At 45.8% G+C, this 25886-nt stretch overlaps 1 protein-coding gene across 4 annotated transcripts in view; it reads left to right on the top strand.

Moving 5' to 3' along the window:
• The window catches only part of LOC135195058 (acid ceramidase-like), a 338079-nt gene that overhangs the window by 34584 nt on the left and 277609 nt on the right, over positions 1-25886 (top strand). For 3 of the 4 annotated variants that reach the window (XM_064221412.1, XM_064221411.1, XM_064221414.1), the window contains exon 2: positions 19256-19290. The exons of the other annotated variant lie outside the window; for it this stretch is intronic. Coding sequence is in view for 1 of the 3 variants with exons in the window: in XM_064221414.1 (XP_064077484.1) it covers positions 19256-19290 (35 nt within the window). In the remaining 2 variants the exon portion in view is untranslated. The remainder of the gene's footprint in view (positions 1-19255; positions 19291-25886) is intronic. 4 annotated transcript variants of the gene reach the window in all.

Here is a 25886-nt window from a genome sequence, read left to right as displayed (position 1 = left end):
AGCAGAACATTATATTATGTAATGCTCTCAGGCTTACGAAAGCATAGCTTATTAGAGTACCTGCTCAGAAGAAGATGGATGAGTCGGATGGGAAACATTCTCTTGGACAGAACTTGTTTCCCTGAATGGACTATACTACGTATATAAAGTTTTTCCTACTAAGAACGGAATTTAACATGTGAAAGGATGTCGGGTACCATAAAGGCACAGCTGTTCTGGCACATAACATAAAAAGAATTAGAAGAAAGCGCCAGTCTGGCGCAACGCGCCAGAAGTACCAACCTGGCGCAATGCTCCAGAAGCGCCAGCCTGGCGCAAAATTTGCGCCAGAAGCGCCAGCCTGGCGCAGTGAGCCAAGAGCACCATCCAAGATTTTCTCGTTTTAGCGAGTTATTAACCTAGGAGTCCAGTAGACTCTCGGACACCAAGCTCGGTAACGGCAAGATTCGTTCCTGATTTCGTTACCCATTTAATCACTTAGGCCATTTCCACGACACTCTCATATCGCATAGAGCATCGAGAATCTCTTTTTTCGCTCCTATTCGCTTAGTAAACGAGATCATCTCGATCGACGATAATAACTGTTAACATGTTTAACATTTATGGGAAGAGTTGTGAGAAGACGAACAGGCTTCTATAGACTGCTTCCTTTCCTACTTCTCCCCGATTGAAGATGACGTGGGAAAAGCTTCAAGGAAGATTCTCTTGCCAGTACAAGAGCAACTGGCCTCTTTGGTGGGAGTGTTAGCGCCTCGTAGGAAGGACGTTGCGCTTCCAATCAAGAAGTCTCGTCCTCTCTCCCTGCGAAGCGAGAGGCGTCATGCAGACGTGAAGCTTCCAAACATATCGCAGAGGCTTCGGTTTCGAGAGCGAGATCGGGAGAATCTTACGGAAGACACGTAACGCCAGAGAGACGTTGAGACGTCGTCAAGACATGAATAGTCATTTAAAGCTGCTTTTAGACGCGAGGCTCCAACCAAAAATTTTGGCGCCAGTTAGGACGCCTTTTGAGAGCGAAGCGTCTTCCAGGCGCGAGGCGTGCATCCAGACGTCAGCAGCCACACAAACACGGGAGCGTCAGCCAGGACGCTTGGCTGACTAGAGCGTCATCCAAGCGGGAAGCGTCATCCATTTATGGAGAGAAGCCTGGGCGTTGTTGGCGCCTTCCAGGACTATTAAAGCGGGGAAGAGGAAGGAATATCATTCCCTTAGCCCCATCTCCTTAGGAGTTTGTCTCCTCCAGAGGAAAGACGTACTGAATTAGCAACGGAGACTCATCTAGACCCCGAGTTAGAAGTAAACTCGGAGGAGGAGTTTCAAGGAAGAGAAGGACTGTCGAACTATAATGTTTTGACAGCCTTGCTTCTAGAGGAGTATGGAGACGACTTGACTCCTGCCTCTCTCCTTCTCCGCGCTCTCTTTTCTCGAGTGCAAAGACGAAGAAATCTTCGTTTTTTTCTTAGAATGAAGCCCGCCATTTGAAGAAGGTGTTAGTTTAGAACGGTCTTCTGCATGCCTCCAGCGAGACTAGCTGGTAAAAGAGGCATTTGAATATCAGACTGGAGAGAATAGGGGTATTCTCTTCCGTCTACGTCAGAAGCGGACTTTTCGACCTTAGTTGACGCTTCACGTAGACAAGGTTTGAACTCTGCCCGTATAACTTGGGGCATTTCAGAACTGGACCATCTCCTCAAGGGACTCTTTCCTGTATTGGAAGTTTCAACTTCTTAGATTGTCCCTTGGGTGATGTCCAAGAAAGCCCATGATTCTGAAGGACTCGAACCAGAAGTCCTTCTGTGTATTTGTCTTGTATAGACAAAGCGGATCAGGATGGCTCGGTTGAGATCTCCTCTTTGTTTGGAGCAGGTCTTCTTAAAAAGAGGACAGTATATAGTGTCTTTTTAACCAAAGCGGTCTCCCACGCTCAGAGGGCAGCGCTTCTGTACTCGCCTTTGTCTGACTTTTTGTTCCCTTCTCAGTAGTGAAGGACATTTCTCGTTCATTAACTGAGGAAGGCGACTCAAGACCTTCTGACACAGTCAGTAAGGAAGAAGAAACCTGCAGACAGCCCCAAGAACACTGTCATTGTCTGATGAGGAGAAAGACCGGGCCTACAACCTGACACAGATGCGCTAGATGCGAACATATAGGACAGATAAGAGTGTCCGATGTGGACATTGCCAGACATCCTCGAGACTCTACCAAGCTCGAAGCTCGGCAAGTGGGGAGGAGCCACCCAGGCGCGAGGCGCCAGGCCAGGCGCGAGGTACCAGCCAGCGGCGAAGCTCCAGGCAGGCAGCAAGGCGCCACTCCAACCGGAGCGTCGAGACGCCAGCCAGGCGCGAAGCTCCAGGCAGGCACAAAGCGCCAACCTGGCGCGAAACGCCAGCCAGGCGCGAGACGCCAGCCAGGCGCGAGGCGCCAGGCAGGCACAAAGCGCCAACTGGCGCGAGACGCCAGCCAGGCGCGAGTGCCAGCGAGGTGCCAGCCAGCCGCGAGGTGCCAGCCAGCCGCGAGGTGCCAGCCAGACCGCGAGGCTCCGGCAGGCGCAAGGCGCCACTCCAAACCAGGAGCTAGACGCCAGCCAGGCGCAAGGCGCCAGGCAGACACAAAGGCGCCAGCCAGGCGCGAGGCGCCAGCCAGGCGCACGAGGCTGCCAGCCAGCGCGAGCAGACCAGCCAGGCGCAAGGCCAGGCTCTAGGCGCGAATCTCCAGCTAAGACGCGAAGCGTCATCCAGATGCGAGGCGCCAGTCAAGCGAAAGGTACCAGACAAGCGCTAGGCGCCAACCAAGAGCGAAGCACCAGCCAGGCGCGAGGTTCCTGCCAGGCTTCAGGCTTCAGTCGGGTGAGATCCATTTCAAGAAAGCCCTGGTCTTCTTTGAAACATGGAGATCTCCTAAGCACTTCATTAGTGACTTGATTCCTTCAAACAGCTGGAGAATTAAAAGCGCAGGAAGTGCGCGCTTTTGCAAATTCTTGTTCTTTACATAACAATATGTCATATAAAGACATATTATCTGTGTTGTACGGTAGAGGCAACTCGGTGTTGACTTCTCATTACACAAAGGATGTCAAGTTAACCTACGAGAGATCCTTCTCTTTTGGTTTATACGTTTCTGCGGATACGTTACTGGGATAAGGAGCCGACATGATCCTTAACTTTGAGTTAAAGTTTTTTTTAACTTAAAAGTGAAATTATTGGGGTTTTTGAAAGGAGTGTGGGGATAACTCTTTCCAATTTGAGCGCGAACCCTCGTTGTTAGGATCAGGTGATCGGGATCGGTGTTGCGCTCCTTCATAAGGTTGTATTGTCCATATAAGTGGATCAGCACCCATTGACAAAGTCCTTTCAGGCTCTGCCGAGTAAGTGGATAAGACCCCTTCGGCAGACCCACAAGAACTCTTGGCCATAGATCACATATCTCGCTAAATTTGTTTCTTGAGGTGATGCAGACTACTGGGCAAACACCACGAAGTCTTACCACCTATCAGGTAGGAAACCAAGGTTTATTTATACCTACAACAATATGTTGTTTACCTGTACTATTCCATATAGTAGCTGTCTCTTTACCCTCCACCGAAGGGTGCCAATCAGCTATGTATATATCTGAACAGGTAAGTTGATTGTATGAAAATGATATTGTTATGGATACAATAAAAGTTTTCATACATACTTACTGCAGATATATACGATTAGGGCCCACCCAGCCTCCCCCGCAAGGAGACAGGTGGAAGAGAAAAAATATGATAGAAAACAGGAATGGTTCTAATCCTGCCACCCAGGGCAGGACGGTAGATCACCTGACCTACCTGCAGCGTGTGCCGCGAAATTTGAATTTCTGTCGGGGACGACGGAGTCTTAGCTATGTATAGTATCTGCCAGGTAAGTATGTATGAAACTTTATTGTTATCATAACAATATCATTTTCCTAACTATACAAACCTGCGGTCCTTTTACACATAGTCCCACCTCATGCCACCCCTCACTCTGCAGTTTTTGCTTGGGCCAAAAGCAAAAGTGATTTTGTTACTCCAGTCGCACGCGCGCCGGCCTGTCGGACAAGCAGTTAACTACCGAACCCCTTGTTCGAAAGCTTACGACCTATCCAGCTGCCGCTAGTACCTTCCTATTGTAAAAGGACCTCAGGTTTGTATAGTTAGGAAAAATGCAAATTTGGACAAATTATCATTTTGTTCATGCAACTTACCTGACAGATATATATATAGCTGTATTCTCCGAAGTCCGACAGAATTTCAAAACTCGCGGCACACGCAGTGGGCGGCGGCCAGGTGGTAGTACCCATTCCTGACTGGGAGGCGGATATCAGGAACCATTCCCATTTACTATTCATATTTTTTCTGTCGCCGGTCGGTAAACAACTGTTTACAGACCTCCGCCTAGGATTTTTGGATTGACTCGTTCTAAGTATCTGGATTGACTTTTGGTTATTGATCCTGATTGTTGGATTGGCATACGCGATAGTGGACCGTTTTTTTTTGATTTTTGGATTGGCTTTTCTGTGAACGTGATGTCTGGATCAAGTTCAGTGAGTTTCAGAGTGTGTGTGAAGAGTGCATTGCAAGGTGGGAGGGCTACCTAAATCATCGGTAGATCCCCACACAGTATGTATGGGGTGTAGGGGGTATGTAGTATGTTTGTTGGATGATCGGTGCAATGAATGCAAAGGTTTGACCGATGATGGATGGAAGGTGTTTTATGTTATTCCTATCGGCGTAAATTGGAATGCGATAGGATCAGGAGGGCTTCCTCCAAGAGCGGTTCTTCGAAAGGTAAGAGAAGTAACATTTCACCTGTATTAACACCAGTAGAATTTGCTTCACCTAATCCTGTGTTGTTGCCTGCGGGCCCTGATTCTGTGTCTGGAGAAGGTAATGCCCTTTCTCTGATTCTAGAGGTCGTTTACGCACTCTAGAGTCCAAAGTGTTGGCCTTAGAAACCAAAAAAAACCGGCTCAAGTTAAGTGTGTGATTGTGCCCCTAGTGTTGTGGAGGGGGCGTCAGATCGGCCCTATAATGCCTCTAGGTCTAGACCTCTATCGGACTCCCAGGACTCAGGGAGTGGGTATGTCGAAAGCCTCAAGAGGGTTACGGGGGCTCCCCACCGATCTGGCGTCCCTTCGGCAGGACCTGTTGTTAGTTCCCAGGCTGCCAAGGAGCGTGCACAGGCTCGCATCCTTAAGGACTGTTTTTCGTCAAGGGGTGGAGCGCTCGGAGAGACTCGCGTCCGTTGAAGAGGACTTTTCCGAGGAGGACGCTTCACGTCCTCTCTCTCCGTTATCGTTGCGGTCTCACCCTGCGTCGATATGACGTGTTTCTTCCGCAGAAGAGAGGTAGGACGACGCTGAGAAGCGCTTCTCTCGCGCTTCGGAGAGGCAGGTAGCTGTACCTGTGAGAAGGAAGGAGGCGTCCCCTCGCCCCTCGTCTTCTCGCAGGTTCAGCCCTTCACCTCCTCTAGTTTCTTCACCAACGAAGAATATTGTGTCTCTTCAAGACCAATTGTCAGCTTTAATGGCTCAGAAGACTCGCCCAGCAGCAGTCGAGCCTAAGCGTAGGAAGGACGCCAGACTGCCGGTCAAGAGGATGAAGCATCCCCTTCCCTTCGTCTCTCGTTCGTCTCTGTCTCCGCTTGCTTCTCCGTCGGAGCTTCCTCGATCTCGTTCTACTGGTAGGAAGTCTCGTGGACAGGACGCTTTTCTTCCCTCTCGACGTCCTGATCAGCCCGCGCGTCAGGAAGCCTTTGAGGACGCTCGGCAGGACGCCTTGGAGGACGCTCGGCAGGACGCTTTTGCTAGACGCTTTGCCTTTTGAGAAGGCTTTCGAGAGCGCCCAGAAGGACGCTTTGAAAGCGAAAGCTAGACGCTTTAGCGGGAAGCGTAAGGACGCTCCTCTAGAGCGAGTTAGAGTACCTCTCTTGACGCTCAGCGCGGTCAAGAGGCTCTTCGTTCTTCGAGCTCTAAGATCGACAGAACGTCGGTCGCTTTGAAGAAGCTGCTACCACCTAATCCTCGAAAGCCTTTGTTGAAGGCTAGACCCGTTGGGCGCACGCCCACCTCTCCAGAGGGTGCAATCTCCTTTGCCTCTTAGGGAGGAAGGAGAGCTTAGTAGTCCGGCAGACTCAGTTGAGGGAGAGCAGCCTTCGGTTTCGTCTGTGTCGGATTACAAAGTGCTGGTTCGATTGCTACGCTCGTCTTTTGGAGAGAAGTTCCAACCTGCAGCTCCCAAGTCTCCACCCTCTCGGTTTTCGTCATCTAAGTCTTGCCAAGGTTCGGGTTTTGAGGTTCCGGAGTGTGGAATGAAACTTCTTTGTCCACCAAGAGGGCTTTTAAGAAGTTGCAAGATTGGATGGAACGTCGGAAGGATCAGGGCAAGTCGACTTTCGCCCTTCCTCTTCAAAACTCAGTGGGAAAGGCAGCATCTGGTATGAGACCAAAGGAGAAGTAGGATTAAGATCCGTCGTCTTCCCAAGGGGACTTTTCTAGTCTGGTCGATGCTCAGAAAGAGGTCCCTTTTATCGACTGCTAAGGTTTCATGGACGCCAACGGAGATTGATCATCACATGAAAGGACTGTTAAGGACTCTTGAGGTCTTTTAACTTTCTAGACTGGTGCTTGGGAGTCCTGGATCTTCAGTCTAGGAGTCCTGACTCGTTAAGTCTGGGGGAGCTGTCAATGTGTTATCCTGCATGGACAAGGCCGTCAGGGATGGTTCGGAAGAGTTAGTGTCTCACTCCGGCACTGCTTTTCTCAAGAAGAGAGCGCTTTTCTGCAACTTTACGGCTAGGTCTGTTTCTACAACGCAGAAAGCGGAGCTTCTCTTTGCGCCTCTTTCGAACCATCTCTTCCCCCAGGCTATGGTAAAGGACCTGGCAGTGAGCCTACAGGAGGAGCGGTACCCAGGACCTCTTGGCCCAGTCTTTCAAGACGTCCCGCAGTCCCTACTACGTCTTCTTTTGGACGACCAACCTAGGAAGGTGAAACCCTTTCGTGGCGCTCCTCCCTCGAGAAGTGCTCCTCGAGGGAGAGGGCTTTCAAGAGGAAGAGCTTCTTCAAGCCTAAATCCTCTAAATGAAAATCAAGTCCTTCAGATGCCAGTCAAAGCCAGGCTGAATTGTTCTTTGCGGGGGTGTGGAGAGAGAGAGATACAGATGCTTGTGTCCCCTCAAGATAGTGGAACAGGGGTACAAGATCCCCTTTTTTTGGACCCTCCTCCTCTATCCACAACTCCCAGAGATCTTTCCCCGTCATATCAAGGGAAGAAACGTCAGATTCTTTTCGATCTTTTAGATCAAATGGATCAAGAAAAGAGCGGTGGAACAGGTCTTAGACCTGGGTCACCAGGATATTACAACAGGCTTTTCCTGGTACCATAGCAGTCGTCAGGGTGCGTCCAGTCTTGGACGTGAGCAGGCTGAATCTTTTCATAGAAAAGAAAAAATTCAGATGGAAACGCCTCAGTCGGTTCTAGGAGCTTGAGGACCGGCGACTGGATGGTGTCCTTGGACCTACAGGACGCATACTTTCATGTTCCTATCCACCCTCTTTCAAGAAAAGTTTCTGAGTTTGTTGTTGTTAAAGGACAAAGTTTGGCAATTCCGAGCCCTTTGTTTCGGATTAAGCACGGCTCCGATGGTATTACCATGCTCATGAAGAACGTAGCGAGATGGTTACATTCTGCAGGGATAAGAGTGTCCCTGTATCTCGACGATTGGCTTATCAGAGCATCGTCAGAAGGAGAGGTGTCTGAAGGACCTTCACTTCACGTTAGCCTTGGCGAGGTCCCTGGACTTCTGGTCAACCTCGAACAGTCACATCTGACCCCAACACAGTCCATCGTGTATCTGGGGGGATTCAGATGGATTCAGTGGCTTTTCGAGCGTTTCCGTCCCAGGAACAAGACAGCTGCAAGGCTTAGAGAGAGTTTTCGGCCTTCCTGGGGAAGGAAGCTTGCTCGGCGAGGGAGTGGATGAGTCTGGCTGGGACCATTTCCTCGCTGGAAAAGTTTGTTTCCCTGGGAAGACTACACCTCAGGCCTCTCCAGTTTTTCCTGGCAGAACAATGGAGAGTCAAAGAGGATCTGGATGCGACCTTTATGATCACCGATTCGGTGAAAAACCATCTAAGATGGTGGTTAGATCCTCGGAAGTTCGAGAGGGGTTGTCCCTAAAGCTTCTGAGCCCCGACCTAGTGTTGTTTTCCGACGCCTCCGTGGTCGGCATGGGGAGCAACACTGGAGGGGAAGAAGTGTCAGGCGCCTGGAGGGGGGAACAGGTGTCCTGGCACATCAATGTGAAGGAACTAGCGGCGGTTTCCTGGCGCTACAGTTCTTCCAGCAAAACGGTTGCAGAAAAAGTTGTCAAGTCAACTCGGACAACACCACGGCCCTTGCGTACCTGAAGAATCAGGGAGGTACACACTCCCGTCCTCTATTTACTTAGCGAGGAGATTCTGCTGTGGGCAGATGCAAGGCGAATCAGGATCCTGACGAGATTATCGCAGGAGTCCAGAACGTCAGAGCAGACCTTCTCAGACTATCGAAAAGTTGGCCAGAGCGAGAGGTTTTTCCAAAGCAGCTGCGAAAGCAATCGCCAACGCAAGGAGGACTTCCTCAAGAGCTGTTTACCAGTCGAAGTGGGCTCCTTCAGGGCATGGTGTAGAAAGGAGGGAATTTCCTCTTCCATACCTCTGTGAGCCAGATAGCCGATTCCTGCTATTCTTAAGGAATGTGCAGAAGCTGGCAGTCCCGACCATCAAGGGATATAAGAGTGCTGTCAGCAGTCTTCCGACACAGAGGCCTAGACCTTACTGACAACAGAGATCTTCACGATCTCTTGAGATCTTTTGAGACTACCAAAATACCTTAGGCGAGGCCTCCTTTTTGGAACTTAGATTTAGTTCTTAGACTGTTGATGTCGAGTCCTTCGAGCCTCCTCCATGCAGCGTCTCTTAGGAACTTGACGAAGAAGGCTCTTTTCCTAACTGCTCTGGCGACGGCGAAGAGAGTTAGCGAAATTCAAGCCATTAGTAAGCAGGTGGGCTTCAAAGGTGACAATGCTGTCTGCTCTTTGAGTCCCACTTTCTTAGCGAAAAATGAAAACCCGTCAATAACCCTTGGCCAATTGGAGCTTTGAATTAAGGGTATGACAAGCCTTGTGGGCCAAGAACCTGAGAGAGCCCTGTGCCCTGTCAGGGCTCTAAAGTTTTATGTTCACAAGACAAAGGAGGTACGAGGTCCCTCAGATAATCTGTGGTGTTTCGGTAAAACGACCCGATATACCATTATCCAAGAAATGCTTGGCTTCTTTTTTCTGAGGGACGTGATTAAAGAGGCTCATTCGTCTTACCAGAAGACTGATTTGAGCCTCTTGCGAGTGAAAGCTCACGAGGTCAGAGCTGTCGCAACCTCGCTTGCCTTCCAAAAGGAACATGTCGATCAAGGACATCCTTGACGCCACCTTTTGGAGGAGCAACTCAGTATTCGCCTCACATACTTGAGAGATGTGAGAACGATATACGAGGACTGTTGTTCTCTTGGGCCATACGTTTCTGCAGACACAGTCTTGGGGCTGAAGGGTAGCTCTCTCCCATATCCCTTAGTTTTAGGTTTAGGTTAGTTTTTAGTTGTTGTTGTTTTTTGTGGTTGTGGTGAGTCTTTGGTGAAGACCATCCCTATCTCTTAGTTTAGTGTTCAGGGGGTCTTGGATAGTTGGTCAGTGGTGGTCAGTTGCTTCATTGCCCTCATATGTTATGGCTCGATGGTCTTGTCACGTTGAGGTCACGTCCCGTTGACAGAGCATCCAGAGCGCACCAGCACTACAGGTCTCCACCTGGCTGACAACTCTGATTAAGCACAAGCAGGCTTAAGTGACAGTAATCACGAGACTACTTTGCTAACAGGTGAGGAACCAAGGTGTACATCATCTACTTAATTTAAGTTTCCTACAAATCCTATTCTGTCTCTTCCCACCATCCGAAGGTGGGATTCAGCTATATATATATCTGTCAGGTAAGTTGCATGAACAAAATGTTATTGTTATAATACAATTAAGTTTGTTCATACTTACCTGGCAGATATATATAATTAGGTGCCCACCCACCTCCCCTCAGGAGACAGTGGCACTGAGAAAATATGAATAGAAAATGGGAATGGTTCCTGATATCCGCTTCCCAGCGGTGGGAATGGGTACTACCACCTGGCCGCCCACTGCGTGTGCCGCGAGTTTTGAAATTCTGTCGGACTTCGGAGAATACAGCTATATATATATCTGCCAGGTAAGTATGAACAAACTTAATTGTATTATAACAATAACATTTTGCCTAACCTTGGGGTATGGCCTACAGGCTTAGAGAGAAGTGTCTGTGAGAGGTAATGCCCTGTCTGTTATGGTGGATTACATCAGTAATTGGAATCTAAAGTGCTCGCTCTCCAATCAGTGTTGTAGAGTGTAAGTGATGTTGATTTAGTGCCCTAGTGTTGTGGAGGGGGCGTCAGATCGGCTCTATAACGCCTCTAGTTCTAGACTTTTGTTGGACTCCGAGGACCAGGAAGGGGGCAAGTCGAAAACCGAAGGAGGGTTACGGAGACTCCCCACCGATCTGGCGCCCCTTCGGCAGGTCCTGAGGACGCTTCCCAGGCTGCCAAAGATCGTGCACATGCATGAATCATGAAGGATTGCTTCTCGTCCTCCGAGGCGTCCTCCCCGCACAGGGGTTGGAGCTCCCGGAAGGACTCGCGCCCTCTAAAAAGAAGCTTTAGAGAAGAGGACGCTTCACATCCTCTCTCTCGTCAGGAGGGAGTGTCAGATCGGCCCTATAATGCCTCTAGGCCTGGACCTCTGTCGGACTCCCAGGACCCAGGGAGAGGGCATGTCGAAAGCCGAAGGAGGATTACGGGGACTCCACTGATCTGGCGTCCCTTCGGCAAGACTTAATATCGATAAGCGTGACAAAGACGCAAGATGTCGCACAGGCGGCCGTCGTCTTTGTCAAGAGATGAAAAATGTCCATAAGGCAAGACCCTCACGAGGTCGCCTTTCGAGACACTCGACGCTCTGTCGAGAAGAAGGAACGTCATTATTCTTTTAGCAAGGATTGTTTTCCTGCTCCCCTAGACGCTCCCCCCCTTCCTCTCCTCATGGCGCTCCGTATACGTTACGTGACGTTTGCTCTACTGCGAAACAGGATGTTGTTCAAGCTGCTAAGCTTGACGCCCGGCAAGCTACTTTGCATAGTCAAGCAGCTCGCCAAGACGCCCCTCACTCGTCCCTAAGGGACGCTCCGTCGGCTGCCAGATATAACACTGGTTCGGCCGCTAGACTGGACAGCCCTTCTCGGTTGTCCTCGTTTTCGCCAAGAGAGGGGCAAAGCACAGTACCGCAGGAAGGATTCGAGGCTGTCTGTCAAGTCAGGCGGTCTCCTCCTTCTCCTTCTCTTTCTCTTCGCTCGTCGCCTTCTACAATTTCGCACCCAAGAACGCACAGGCGTCATATTGAGTGCGTTTTCGGGAACTGTCAATGAGCGTGACGAAGACGCAAGATGTTGCACAGGCGGCCGTCGTCTTTTTCAGGAGTTGTGAATGTCCATAAAGCTAGTCCTGACGAAGATTACACTCTGCTTAGGACGCTAGCGCACTTCATGAGCGCCGTCCCTCACAAGGATGCCTCTCAAGTTACTCGTGTTGACGCTTTTGGGTCCGCCGTGTCACGTCAAGAAGCTCTCTATGTTGCTTCTCTGGATGTTCGAAGGAGGCCTTTCAGAACTCTCTAAGTTCCTTTTTGAGCGAGTTTTTTGAAGTGTTCATTTGCCTTACAAAGATGCAAGATGTCGCACAGGCGGCCGTCGCCTTTGTCAGGAGGTGAAGAAAGTCTTTAGGCTCGTCTGAACGACGATCGCCGTACATCTTTTCTTATCGCGCATTTCAGCATGAAGGCACTCGATGCGGCTCTCCATAACGCCCCTAAGGTGACCTTTCAGGATGCTTAGTGTTTTATGCATTCAGGACGCTCAGCAAGAACCTTGCTAAGATACCGTTTAGAACATACAAAGACGCAAGATGTCGCACAGGCGGTCACCGTCTTTGTTAGAAGGTAAGGAAGGTCCTTAAGGCCCGTCTCGAAGACGATCGCCGTACGTCTTCTTATAGTGCTCGCACACTTCAGGAGCAGCGTGCGGCTCTCCAGGACGCCTCGCAGGTGGCCTTTTATGCATCACCGAGATGCCGTTCAGAATACTTGGTGTTCTATGAACCAATACGCTCGGCAAGACTCTCCCGACGACGTCTTTTGAAGACGCTCAACGTCCTAAGCATTGAGACGTGAGGAAGCTTTTGAAGATGCTCGACGTCCTACACGTAGAGACGCTCACCAGGACGCTCTGGAAGACGCTCGACGTCATAAACATTGGGACGCTGGCCAGGACGCTCGCCAGGACGCTTTTTGGAAGACGCTCGATGTCTTACATATCTCATAAGGAATACGTAGCAGGATGCCCTTCAGACGAGTAAGCGCCCTATGCTTCAAGGCCTTCAGATAGAGGATCCCTTGCTCTCCTCTCTCGCAGTGGGCGTCGTTGAAGAAGAGGAAGGAGCTTGGTCTCGTCAAGATGTCCACTTCGCTTTCTACGAAGGGAGCGTTCAATAGAATCCATGACTTGATGAATTCCAGAAAAACTTTAACCAGATTTCGGCGTTCGGGACTGCGCTGCCGAAGGGGAACATTAGGGTCCTGCCTACCGTAAGCCCGGTCTCTGACCAGGAATCCTGCCCCTTCCTCGATTTCGGTGAGAATCGGGAAGACTATATGCTCGAATTCCTGGATTACTTTCAGTCATGTAAGTGGGTTTCCCCCATTAGCAAGATACTAATTGTTTTGTCAATAAACGCTTTGTCATGTAAGTGGATGACCCCTCATTGACAAAAATGAAACTCTTTGTCTCGTAAATGGGTTAGTTCTCATTGATAAAGATCTTAATAACATTTTATCGCGTAAGTGGATAAGCTCTCATTGACAAGATTCGGAAGAGCTCTCATTCATTAGTCAGAGGCTCGTCCACGAAAAAGACTTGTAGACGACGTCCATGAACTCTTAGGTCCAATAACATAAGAAGCTTGAACTGTCCTTTTCGGTCCTCGGTTCTCACTTGAGGATCTCCTTCGAATAATAGTAATTCGTTTCTCTTGGCAAAGAGAACGAAGGCAGTCGATTTCCATTCTCTCTCTTCCTCGTCGAGGAAAGAATGTAGTAGAGAATTAACTGTCCAAGTGACTACAATACTTACGTATTTTATCTTGCCGTTATATTACTACTGTATGGTTCAAGTCATATACGCATATCGTAGTTACCTCTACAGATGGCAACCGAAAGGACTGTTATTCTAAGGGTATTTAATCGGTCCTCCCTGCAACCTTCCAGGAGTTTCAGGTGTAAGGACAAAGCTAAAAGGTATTGTTACGACAACACCAACTCAGCTTCTGCATTTAGCAGATTCTGTTTCGCTTAAATATGCCTGCTTGAGAGTTTCCTTCTGCTCGATAATAATAACAACCTATTCCTTCGTAGAATAGAGTAGCTGGCAACTCAGGCAGAATAGTGCGGGACGATGATTGAAGGCTGCTGTCACTGTGGATGACGCAGTATATTAATCGGTGCTCCCTGCAACCTTCCATGAGTTTCCGATTTACCATTTGGATATTTAAGGGTAGTGTTACGAAAACACAAACTCAGCTTCTGTATTTAGCGAATTCTGTTTCGCTTAAATATGCCAAATTGAGAGTTTGTTTCTGTTCAAATAATAAGACCTATTCCTTCGTAGAATAGAGTAACTGGCAACTCAGGCATATATTGCGAGAAGGTGAACGTAAGCTGCTGTAACTGTACACCAACTCAGTACCAGCTAGCTCGTTGTTATGCGCTGTCGGTTACGTCTCTCTCCCCCGCGGGATTGACTGACTAACCGTATCTCTGCCCTACAATCGCGGACTTTAGCCTAGGATTGAGGGGAATTCTAACATGCATTGAATAAACATTGCCTTCGTTTGCAAAAAATTTTCAACAGAGATATCTCTTAGACCTTTCGGTGCTCTTTACCGCACCGTAACAGGATTCTATAAGAGTCTACCGCGGCATAGCACTATAATAATGCTCTCCTGCTTAGGCAAAGTGCAGCCTTATTAGGGAAGGAAGCATGCTCGGTAGGGGAAGGAATGAGTCTGCTGGGGACCATTTCCTCCCTGAAGAAGTTTGTTTCCCTGAATAGACTGCAATTCAGACTTGTACAGTTTTTTCCTACCAGAAAAATGAAATAATATCCAATATCTAGAAACGATTCTGAACATCTCGCAATGCTTCAAGTATCACCTCAGGTGATAGAGAAAAAGTACCAGGCATCTGGAGAGGGTGTCAGATGTCCTGGCACATAATCTGAAAGAATTGTAAGCAATTCGGTCGTCCCTACATTTGTCCCATGGGAACAGATCAACTCTGACAATACCACATCTCTCTCGTGTCTCAAGAAGTATCGAGAATCACTCTCTCGATCCCTGTTTGAGTTAATGAAAGAGAGCCTGTTATGACGACAGGCATGGAATGTAACGATCCTCAAGAGGTTCGTTACAGGATTGCACAACGTCCGTACGAATCTTCTCGATCAACGGCAACAGATACTGACATCCGAGTAGAATCTTCGATTGGAAATATATCAAGAGTTGTTAAGACTTTAGAGACGTCCTTTGATACATCTTTTCGCAATGTTTAGGACGAAGAGGCTTCCTCTACTCTGCTCCCTTATTCTCGATCTGAGAGCGGTAGCAATAGACGTCATCCTATAGTATTGAACGGGGATGGATGTTTAGTCTCTTTTCCCCTATTTCAAACTCTTGGGAGATGTAATAAGATAATTTTTGGCGTCAGAGGGAGCGAGAAGAACACTGAGCGCCTCATGTGGTCCTTCGAGAGGATGGGTTCACAGAGGTCACGTCCTTCCTAGAGTCGGTTTACTCTAACAGCTTCACTCCGAGAGGTATCTCAAAACCTCTCCGCTCTGAGTCTGACTGAGTTCAGTCTGTTGAGAAGTTGTCCGAAATGAGAGGTTTTTTCAAGACTAATGGCAAATGTCATTGCCAAGGCAAAGGAGTGCTGCCTATCTTACATTATACCAATCGGAGGGGCTGTTTCTGGAAATAGTGCAGAAAAAATGGCGTTCTTACACCTCAACCTCTGTGAATGGTATTACCGTCTTCCCTTTCCGTCTGAAGAATGGGATAAGCTGTCAATCCCGACTATTAAAGAATACGGGAGTATGTTGTTGACGGTCTTTGGGCTTAGAGATTTGGATCTGTCAAACAACAAAGCCCTTCACGATCTTTGAAGTCTGTGGAAGTCTCAAAACTGTCCAGATCGAAGATTCCGGCATGGAACATAGATGTAGTCTGAAGTTCCCGATGTCGAAGCATTTTATCCTCTCCTTTCTGTAAACTTAATGCACGGGACCAGAAAGGCTAATTTTCTAACCACTCTAGCTATGACAAAGAGGGTTAGTGAGGTTTTAAGCCATCATCAGACGTTTTGGCTTTAGGGAACATAATGCGGTGTGTTCTCTAAAACCTTCCGTTCTTGCCTGAGAATGAAAACCCGTCTAACCCTTTGCCCAAGAGCTTGGAAGTCAAGGGGATGGCATAAATTATTGGGCAGGAGCCAGAGAGAGTCCTGTGCCCTGTCGGGTCTCTCAAGTTTTATCTAGTTAAAGCTAAGAAAGTCAAGGTCCTTCGGACAATCTGCAGTGTTCCGTAAAAGACCAGGCTTGCCCATGTCAAAGAACACCCTGGCGTTATTGTTAAGGAGTTCATTCAAAGAGGCTCATTACTCATGTTTGGACAAGGATTTGAAATCTTTTAAACTAAATGCTCAAGAGGTGAGGGCGCGGCCTCGGAAGCATTTCAACAAAACATGGCACTCAGTAACATCCTGAGTGCCGAGTTTTAGCGAAGCAACTCTGTGTTCGCTTCACACTACCTGAGGGATGTGAAGACGACATATGAGATCTGCTGCTCGCTAGGACCATACGTGTCCGCAGACAGCTATGCTAACAGGTGGAACCAAGATGTCACTCATCTGCATGCAAGTTGTTTCCCAAAATCCTTCTGTTCTGTCCCTTCCCACCTCCAAGGGTGGGATTCAGCTATAGTATATATATCTGGCAGGTAAGTGTCATGAACAAAATGATATTGTCATGATACAATAAAGTTTGTTCATACTTACCTGGCAGATATATATAATCAAGTACCCACCCACCTCCCCTCAGGGGACAGTGGCTTTAGAAAAATCTGAATAGAAGATGGGAAGGGGGAAAAAATGGTTCCTGACACCCGCCTCCCAGCGGCGGAATGGGGACTAACCACCTGGCCGACCACTGCGTGTGCCGGGAGTTTTGAAATTCTGTTGGACTTCGGAGAATACAGCTATATATATATCTGCCAGGTAAGTATGAACAAACTTTATTGTATCATGACAATATCATTTTCTTTACCACCGAATGGATGCCAGTCCGTTTACGGAATTTTTCGAACCACCCATGAGAAGCCTTGAACTCTGGGGTTGCCGTTGATGTCCCCTCTCCGCCGTCGTCTTCGGCTTGGGCAATCAAATCGCCGAAAATAGCGCTGGCCTTCTGGCAGATTGCCGTCTCGGTTATCGTATCGCCATCGATTTCTTTGTCCTCAATCCATACAAGAAGCAGCCTTTCCATTTCATTATGCTCATGGGCTCCTCTGTTGGACAAAAGTATCATGCCCTTGGAAGGTGTAGCTGCTTTGATGGCTTCCTTCTGCTTAAGGATGGTGCCTATCGTGGACGGATTTCGGCCGTATTCCTTAGCGATCACTCTCAACCGCAAGCCAGCTTCATACTTTTTTATTATCTCATCTTTGTCTCCATAGAAAGCATTCTCTTCTTTTCTGTGAACTTCAGCAACTTTCTTGGGACCCATGACTATATGTACCTGTACGTAATTAAGTTACGTAGTAGTACGTATACTAATTATGTTCACAACACGATAAAGTAGCACAACGAAATCACTAACGAATTTACGATACTAACGAAATCGTTGGACCGAATGAATGCGCTGCGTACGATAAAGCTTCGGGTGCGAAGTGGCCCGAAGCGAAGGCACGCCACCACGTAAGATGCATGATGGGAGGGATGCTGTCCAATCGGAGAGAAGGATCTCATGGCTTGGCTAGCATCAGGAAACCCAAGGTGGGAGAGCAGGAGGATGGTGGCGAGTCTACTAGAACTAAGATGGCGGCGCGCAGCGCGAGTTTCAAAATTGTTATCGGGTGAATCTCGGACTTTCAGAAACCTTTCGTATCTTGAAAACTTTTCGTATGTAGAGCAGTAAAAATTTTCGTGTCAGCTTTCGTATCTCGAGTTTTTCGTAAGTTGAGCCTTTCGTATCTCGAGGTACCACTGTATTGGTTTATGGTTGTTGGGTCGGCCGCCTAAGGCGGACTTCCCATTCTTTAGCCTAAGTTATGTGGGATTAACTTTTGATAGGCTTGGTCAGGTGGTGGTTTTTTGCTTTGTTGCCCTCATAGTATGGTCAATATGGTCTAGTCATATTGTGGTCACGCCCCCGTTGACAGATCATCTAGAACTCACCAGCTATACAGGTCACTACCTTGCTGGAGACTCTAGTAAAGCAGAAGCAGACTTGGGTGACAGTAATCACGAAGTCAGCTATGCTAACAGGTAAGGAACCAAGATGTCAATCATCTGCATGTATTTGTTTTCGCCTGCATGGCCATATTCTGTCTCTTCCCACCTTCCAATGGTGGGATTCAGCTATATATATATCTGACAGGTAAGTTTCATGAACAAAATGATATTATGATACAATGAAGTTTGTTCATACTTACCTGGCAGATATATATTATCAAAGTGCCCACCCACCTCCCCTCAGGAGACAGCGGGAATAGAAAATCTGAATAGAAAATGGGAATGGTTCCTGATACCTGCCTCCCTGCGGCGGGAATGGGTACTAACCTCCTGACTCCCACTACGTGTGTCATAAGTTTTGAAATTCTGTCGGACTTCGGAGAATACAGCTATATATATATCTGCCAGGTAAGTATGAACAAACTTCATTGTATCATAACTATCATATTTATATTTATACTATATATATTATATATATATATATACAGTTACCATCCGAGTTACTACCTAGATCCGTTCCGACCAACAGGTCGTATGTCAGAATGGTCGTTAGTCGAAAATACCAGCCAAAATGGCCGACACGTGGATTATAAGTACTCGGTTAAAGTGGAAGATTATACTGTACTCGAGGACATATGATATGAATGTGTTGCATTTTTAAGTAACTTTTTCTGTTGAATAATATTATTGTGTATATACAAGCTGTTTATTATCATTTTTATGCCGTTTTAGTTTCACTTTTATAATTTTTATCATATATTTCTGTTGAATAATATACTGTTCATATTGTATATATAAGCTGTTTACGTATATATATATAGATATATAATATATAGATATATATATAGATATATATATCTATGATATATAGTATATATATATTATATATATATATATATATCTATATATATATATATATATATATATATATATATATATATATATATATATATATGTATATACATAATATATATATATATATATATATATATATATATATATATATATATTTATATATAGATATATATATATAGTATATATATATATGTAATATATATATATATGTATACATACACATATACATATACATATATATATACTATATGCATACACATACATACATACATTCATGTACACATACATACATACATACATATACACATACACATATACGTGCACACAAAATTAAATGTTTGCCATTCTGGATGGGAAACAAATATACAGTAAAAAGTGTTTGCAAACAGTTTGCAAACTGTTTCCAAACAGTGTATCCTAGTGTGGACAGACCTTAAAACCTCAAGTTTCTTAGCTATGAAATACAAATTATTGACAAATTTGTCATTTTGTAAAGAATTTCAATTTTTTTATCTTTTGGCAGTTTTGCTAAATGGCCTCACCTTTTGCTAATTACTGTAAACTATATAAAACCTATGACTATATATGATGCAAATGTTGTTTAATATTTTGTTCCATAACCATTTAAGTATAGTACTACTAGTTTTTTAGGCAATTGTTTTTTTTAATTATAGGTATGTGAGGAATCTGCTTATCCACCTGACAACAAGTAAGAATCTCCACATGCTTTAAAAAACTAGGTTTTATGAGATTGAAATAATGAGTAAATGTAATATTTAATTGTTGAGAAATGTCATGTTAATAACAAAGTTGACAAGAAAACAGCTGTTCCTACAAGAATATAAACCATTGCTTTTTGAATAGAAGTTCAGTATTCCAGCTCAAGCTGGTAACAGGGTGGTTAATTGGTGACAGGTAAGTTAGTAGAAGGATTCTTCTCACCCACTTGTTGGTAATGTGACACATTTCATTGGCAGAAGCCAAGCCAAGATGTGTCTGTTTTCTGAGCCGAGGGAATCGGGTCCTCCCGACGGAGTGGACGTTGAATATCCAAGTATGCAACGATCTTTGGAGGGTTTGGGGAAAACCACTGGTGAATTTCACTTTGCGACAGTAAGGAATCACCATCTTCCCATTTTTTTTCACTCCCCGGTCCAGGATCTGCTAACATGGTTGATGGATGCAATGTTGCTAGACAGGACGGGACTGGACGTTTGTGTTCCCATCATTCTGCCACAAAAACAGATACAGGCAGTCCCTGGTTATCAGTTGGGGTTCTGTTCTGACGGGCTTGATGATAAGCGAAAATCGCCATTAACCGAAACTCGTCAATTTATGGCACTTATGGTGCCAAGAACTGGATTTTGGCGCCAATAACCAGTTAATGACACCTCTGTTAGGTATGTAACAGTGCTAATAACTGGAAATCTGCGCATTATGGCAGCAAAAATCGCCAGTTTTATGGGGCTAGACAAGCGCCATAGAACCGGATCACCATTTACCAGGGACTGCCTGTATTACTCAAACAGTTGCACTTCGGCAGGTTTCACCAAGGATTGTCTGCTCTGGTTCCGACAGGCTACAGACTGTCAGGAGACTTGTCAGAGTGAAAGGCTTTTCAAGGCAGGCTGCAGAAGCCATTGCTAAGTGTTGACGATTGTCTACTAACAGGTTCTACCAGCCAAAGTAGGCTGTATTCAGGAGTTGCTGGAGAAAAAATGATGTCTTCTTCTGAGACCACTGTAGCCCAGGTGGCAGATTTTTTACTCTTCCTAAAGACCGCTAGGAAGTTATCCCCCTCAACCATTAAGGGATATATATAGGTCAATGCTTGGCTCCTAGAGGTCTAGATCAACACTTGGACCAAGACATTACCGATCTCAATAAATCTTTTGAGACACATAAACTGAAGAACTCAGGAATATGTAGTCTCTATGAATCTTGACTTGGTTCTGAAGTGGCTCTCAGGCCCCTCCTTCGAACCCCTTCCCTCACCATCGCTTAAATTGCTATTAACCAAGTCCACCGATAACCAGGGACTGCCTGTACTACTTACCAAGCAATGACATAATCAAAGCCCTTCCCTCCTTCCTATAGACAGACATGGCGGTGCAAACAAAATGTAGCGCTCTGCAGTTTTGTACCTATCATTCCCAAAAGTGGGTGGGTCCTGCTCACCTAGACTAGCGATGGTGGTGCCACCCTTAGATTTGAATTTTTGATTGCTGTGGTAGGAAGCTTGCAGCTACAGTATATGTAATTGCTTGGTAAGTATATGTAAAATCTGATTTTTTCATAGTTAATTTTGATTCTCTAACAGCGTCCCAGATCTTTATATAATGTTTATGTAAAATTTACAGTTCACCATCAAGTGTTCATACATTGCATTAACCTTTGCTTTTATGTGAGCCTTTTGATTTGAATACTACCAGAGAAATACATTAAATGGTAGTTTGTGACTTCTGTAGAATAGCATGTAGGGTTCCATCTCTGCTCTTCTTGCTCTCTCATTCCTTCTTGGTGTTCAGACCATTAAAAAGTGGGGATGGGGTGTTTGTTTTGGGAATCTTTTCTTTGAAGGTTGTCCTGGATTTTCAGTACATTTGTGTTCCCTTCCCTAGAAGAAACACCAGTATTCACACCTTTCATCGGCAAGAGCTTTTCATTAGTCATGAAGTTTGCAAGCAGTGTTCAGCAAGACGGAATTGATGTGCAAAATGTTCCCTCCTTTTTAGCCTGCCTCAGTGGAAACCACCTCTGTGCTTGTGGTCACTTATTTTCAATGTGGCATGTCTTCTTGCTGACCTCTCAAGGTTATGCACTTCTGTCTAGCCCTTCTGTCTCATTTATTTCTATCTCTATGACGTAAATATATTCATTTCTGTGTCTCCTCAGTTGTTTTTAAAAGGCTTGACCTTATACCTCTGACTCTTAAATGTGTTAGCTGCTACTGGGGGCATTTGGAGTGTTAGCATGTCAGGGCATTTCTGATGGCACTGGGATGGTGATTGTGGGCATGTACCCAATCTCTTCAGTCTTGGTTGTTCAAGGTCAGCAACAACTTTATGATTTTGTATTTACAGTTTTTGGTGGTTGCCCTAAAGCCCTTGTTTTGTCACTGACTCTTCTGCTGTTGTCTTTAGGATCTGCTGCTCAGGATTGATTGAAGGACACTAAGGTGGGAGTAGAAAACATGTATTCACCTTTTTCCCTGTCTACAAATTCTTCTATCCTTTCTAACATCTTTCTTGGGCCGTAGAAAGAGATCTGGGCGTGTTTCCCTCAAGGACAGAGGTCGTGGAGAAGTAGTTGTTCTAGTCAAGATTCTGTGTGTGTGACCATTTACAAGGCTCCCTTCAGGAAGTTCTTTCACCCTTGAATTTTATTAGTATCCTTGGAGGCTGAGTGGAAGGTGGTACGGTGTAAGTAGGGAGCATGTTCCATCTTCTCTCCCTTCTTTTATTATTAATATTCAGAAGATGAACACTATTAATATGGAACAATGCAATTGCAGTCGACTACCTGTATTGATGTTCTCAAGATTCGCGGACTCGCCTATTCACAGATTTCTCTTTGGGCCATATGTACCCATTATTTGTGTGAAATTTGCCTATTCTCAGTATTTTTCACTGAGAAATTTTCACAAATGACTGTATTTTCATATCAATTTTTTATGACTCTATGCACTTTTTGTGACAAAACTATTAAGCTATTCAGGTATATGCATTTTTAGAGGGGTTTTCTTGTGTTATAACTCATAAAGTAGGCAGTTCTAAGCATTTTTAGAGGGGTTTCAAGTATTAGTGGATTTAACTGTTCATGGGGGTTGGGTGTCTCGTATGTGTCCCCCACGAATAGGGGGTTATACTGTAGAGGCTATTGACTTTTAAATTCAAGCTTCCAAGAATATGGTGTTCATTTGAAAGAAGTAACAAAAGCTTATGAGAAGTATGAATCCTTTAAAATTATCACTAATTCACTGTATTTTTTCATATTGTTTATGTGACTAAATACAGATTTTTATGATAAAAATGATTTACAGCATACATACTTATAATGTAGTTATGTATCTCTTAAGCTCATCCCAGGTTGGGCCTGGACTGAGCATGATAGGTGTACGATTCTCTCTCTCTCTCTCTCTCTCTCTCTCTCTCTCTCTCTCTCTCTCTCTCTCTCTCTCTCTCTCTCTCTCTCTGTGTCTGTAACAATAATGTACGTGGTATTTGAAATGATATTACTGTAGTTTTTTATGATAGAACATGTATTATATTTTAAATATTTGCTAATTATTTTCATTTTATTTTCCAGTCTGCTTTTACTGAAAAATAAAATGAAAATAAGTAGTGAATATATTTTAATTATTGTACAATATGCTCTATCATCAAAAATCTTTATAGCAATATCTTTTCAAATCCATCTTACATTACCCAGAGAGAGAGAGAGAGAGAGAGAGAGAGAGAGAGAGAGAGAGAGAGAGAGAGAGAGAGAGAGAGACCTATTATGCTCAGTTTGGGACCCAACCTGGAACGAGCTTAATACATGCATAACTACGTTATGAGTATGCTGTAAATCAGTTTTATCATGAAAATCAGTATTTAGTCACATATGCAATATGAAAAAATACATTAATTAGTGAATAAATAGTGTTGCTCTAAATAATAAAAAGTAACATTTTATTGTAGTGTCTTACCGAACAATTATAGAGCCGTGATTTCCACGAGCGGCAGGATACTAAATTCAAATTTAGCGCGTCGGCGTCGCCAACACTGGTGGTGATGACGTCATCTCCCTCCACTCGCGGGAGAACCAGGTACAACTGCCCAGGTGAATCCAATTCTTTTCCTCCGCCGGCGTCCGGGTGAACATCGGTGGTCGGTGCGGTGGATGACTTTGCTTCGCTTTTTTTTCTTGTGGAATTGATCTTCGAATTGGTGAAGTACTCTTTTTTGGCGTTGTTGTTATTCTGCTTTTTATTTAGGCGTTGCCATGCGGATTCTAGTCCGTCGGGAGTTAGGTTTTGCATCTCAGGATGTAAAACTAGATTATCCAAGTTAGAATATGATCTCACACTAAATTGTGTTGAAGTGTAGGGGACAGGTGTTCAGCAGATCGAACATGTAACGAGTGTAGTGATTGGACTGATTCTCAATGGAAGTTTTTTAGTTCATATTCGGAGAAATAGCTAAAGACAGAATTAGAAAAGCAGCGCTTAGGGAAAGGTAGAACTAAGCTCCGCTTCGTCTTGCGATGCTTCTGTTTCCTTCTGTTTCTCCTCAAATTGTTATGTCTCCTTTAACTACACCTCCTATTCCTCTACTAATCCCACTTCTCCGGCTTCCCGTGTAGTTTCTTCCGACACCATTGCCAGTCTGGAATCGAGGTTTAGATCAGAAATTTTCGGTACTAGCGAATACGGTTTTGCAACTTGGTAATTCAGTTAAGACGTTTTCGGAGAAAGCGGCTTCAGGTAAGAGTGTAGTTGAGGGTGCGTCTGTCTGTCCTGACACGTCTCCTAGACAAAGGTCACTGTCCAGCTCCCCCGCACCGGGGAGAAGACATACCGGAAGTCCAAGGGAGTCGATCGGGATTTGCCCACAGACAGGCGCCTCTCTTGTGAGCCTGTTGCGCCTCAACAGGGCTCGGTTAAGCGTTGGAAAGGTGTTGCGGTCAGACGCCTTTCGAATGATTCAAGCGATTCGTCTCCGGTCGCGCGGCGCTCTTGGCGAGATTCGCCCGTTTTCGCGTCCCTTAAAGAGGCGTTCAGGCGCCGATTCTTCGCCTCCTCCAGTCAAGCGGTATAATATGGACCTGAGAGTAGGGTTGCGCCGCGGCCGTTAAGCGGCTCGTTCGTCGCCTCAATCTGTGCCTTTTTCGGCTCCCATCTACTAGTAGAGATTGTGGTTTTAGCGCTGTAGCTAGCAGTTCTAAGGGTGTTTCTTTAGGCGCTTTTCGTCTGTTACGCCTGATGCGCCTGTTTCGCCTCGAATTTCGGCGGCTCAGAGCGAGGCGCAAGTAGTTTTTCCGCCTCCTGCTGAACATTTAGGCTCTTCCAAGCCTACGTTAACTGTTTTTGATTCGTCTCTGGCGCCTTTGGCAAGCAGTTAGAGATGTTAACCAACTGGATGAATGAGTCCAAGGGTGGTTCGAAACCTTCAGATCCGGTTGTAGTTCCGTCTACTTCTTCGGCTGGTATCGGAGAATGAAGAAGAAGTAGAGGAGGAGGATTCTCATCACCTCTCGTGTTATTCACGTCTCCTTAGATTTCTTCTGGTATCTTATCCAGATTATTTTGAGAAAGCGGCTCCGCGCTCCCCAACTTCGACTTTTTTTTGATGAGGAGGAAAACTTCAGACCCTCTCCTCCCAAAACTTGTTCTATCTAAAGCGGTTAGACTTCGTTGAAAGAGACTGAAAAATGGATGTCTATGAAAAGAGGACTTAGGGAAGGCTCTTTTTGCTTACCCTCCCTCTAAGTTGCTTCGTAAGAGGTATAGGTTTTATGTAACTGGGGTAGCTTCCTTTTCTGGGTGGGGTTTTCTGCCTCCTCCCAGGGAGACTTCTCCAGTTTAATCGACTCCTCTAGAAGATCTGCTTTCGCCGCAGCGAAAGTTTTCTTTACAACGCCTGAGTTGGACCACGTTGTAAAGAATCAATTTAAACTTTTGGAAGTCTTTAGCTTCCTTGATTGGACTATTGGCGCTTTAGCGGCCAAGATCGAAGATGGTCCTTCTCTTTCTCAGGAGTTAGCGGAGGATTGGATTGGTGTTCTGTCCTGTGCGGACAAATCCATTAGGGATGGATGTGATGAGTTAGCTTCGCTCATCGCCTTTGGTACCCTTAAGAAAAGGCAACTTTGGTGCTCCTTTGCTTCTAAAAGGGTTACTTCCCAACAGAAGTCTGCTCTCTTGTTTGCTCCGTTTGTGAAAGATAAACCTCTTTCCAGACGATGTAGTGTTGTCAATTTCGTCTGCGCTAGATAAGAAATCTACTTCGGATTTACTGGCACAGTCTACTAAGAGACCCCTAAAGTCCTGTGGATACTGTTCTTCGGTTTCTCCTCTGGCCCAAGTGCCTTTCGAGGGAGAAAACCCAAGCGCTTCTTTCGGCCGAAGTCGAATTTGCGACCTCAGTCTAAGGCCTTGGCCAAGGTTAACAAACCTTCCAAATGAAATCTCGGTTCTTCATGCACCAGTGGGAGCCAGGCTGGCTATGTTTTGGGAGGAATGGGAAAACAGAGGAGCAGAAGCCTGGGTAGTGCAAGTACTCAAGTTCGGCTATCGTATTCCTCTCGTTTCACCCTCGCTCT

The sequence above is a fragment of the Macrobrachium nipponense genome, chromosome 15, assembly GCF_015104395.2.
Source record: "Macrobrachium nipponense isolate FS-2020 chromosome 15, ASM1510439v2, whole genome shotgun sequence".
Classification (NCBI taxonomy): Eukaryota; Metazoa; Arthropoda; class Malacostraca; order Decapoda; family Palaemonidae; genus Macrobrachium; species Macrobrachium nipponense.
Note: the sequence above shows the minus strand (reverse complement) of the source record. Positions and strands in the feature narration are given on the sequence as shown.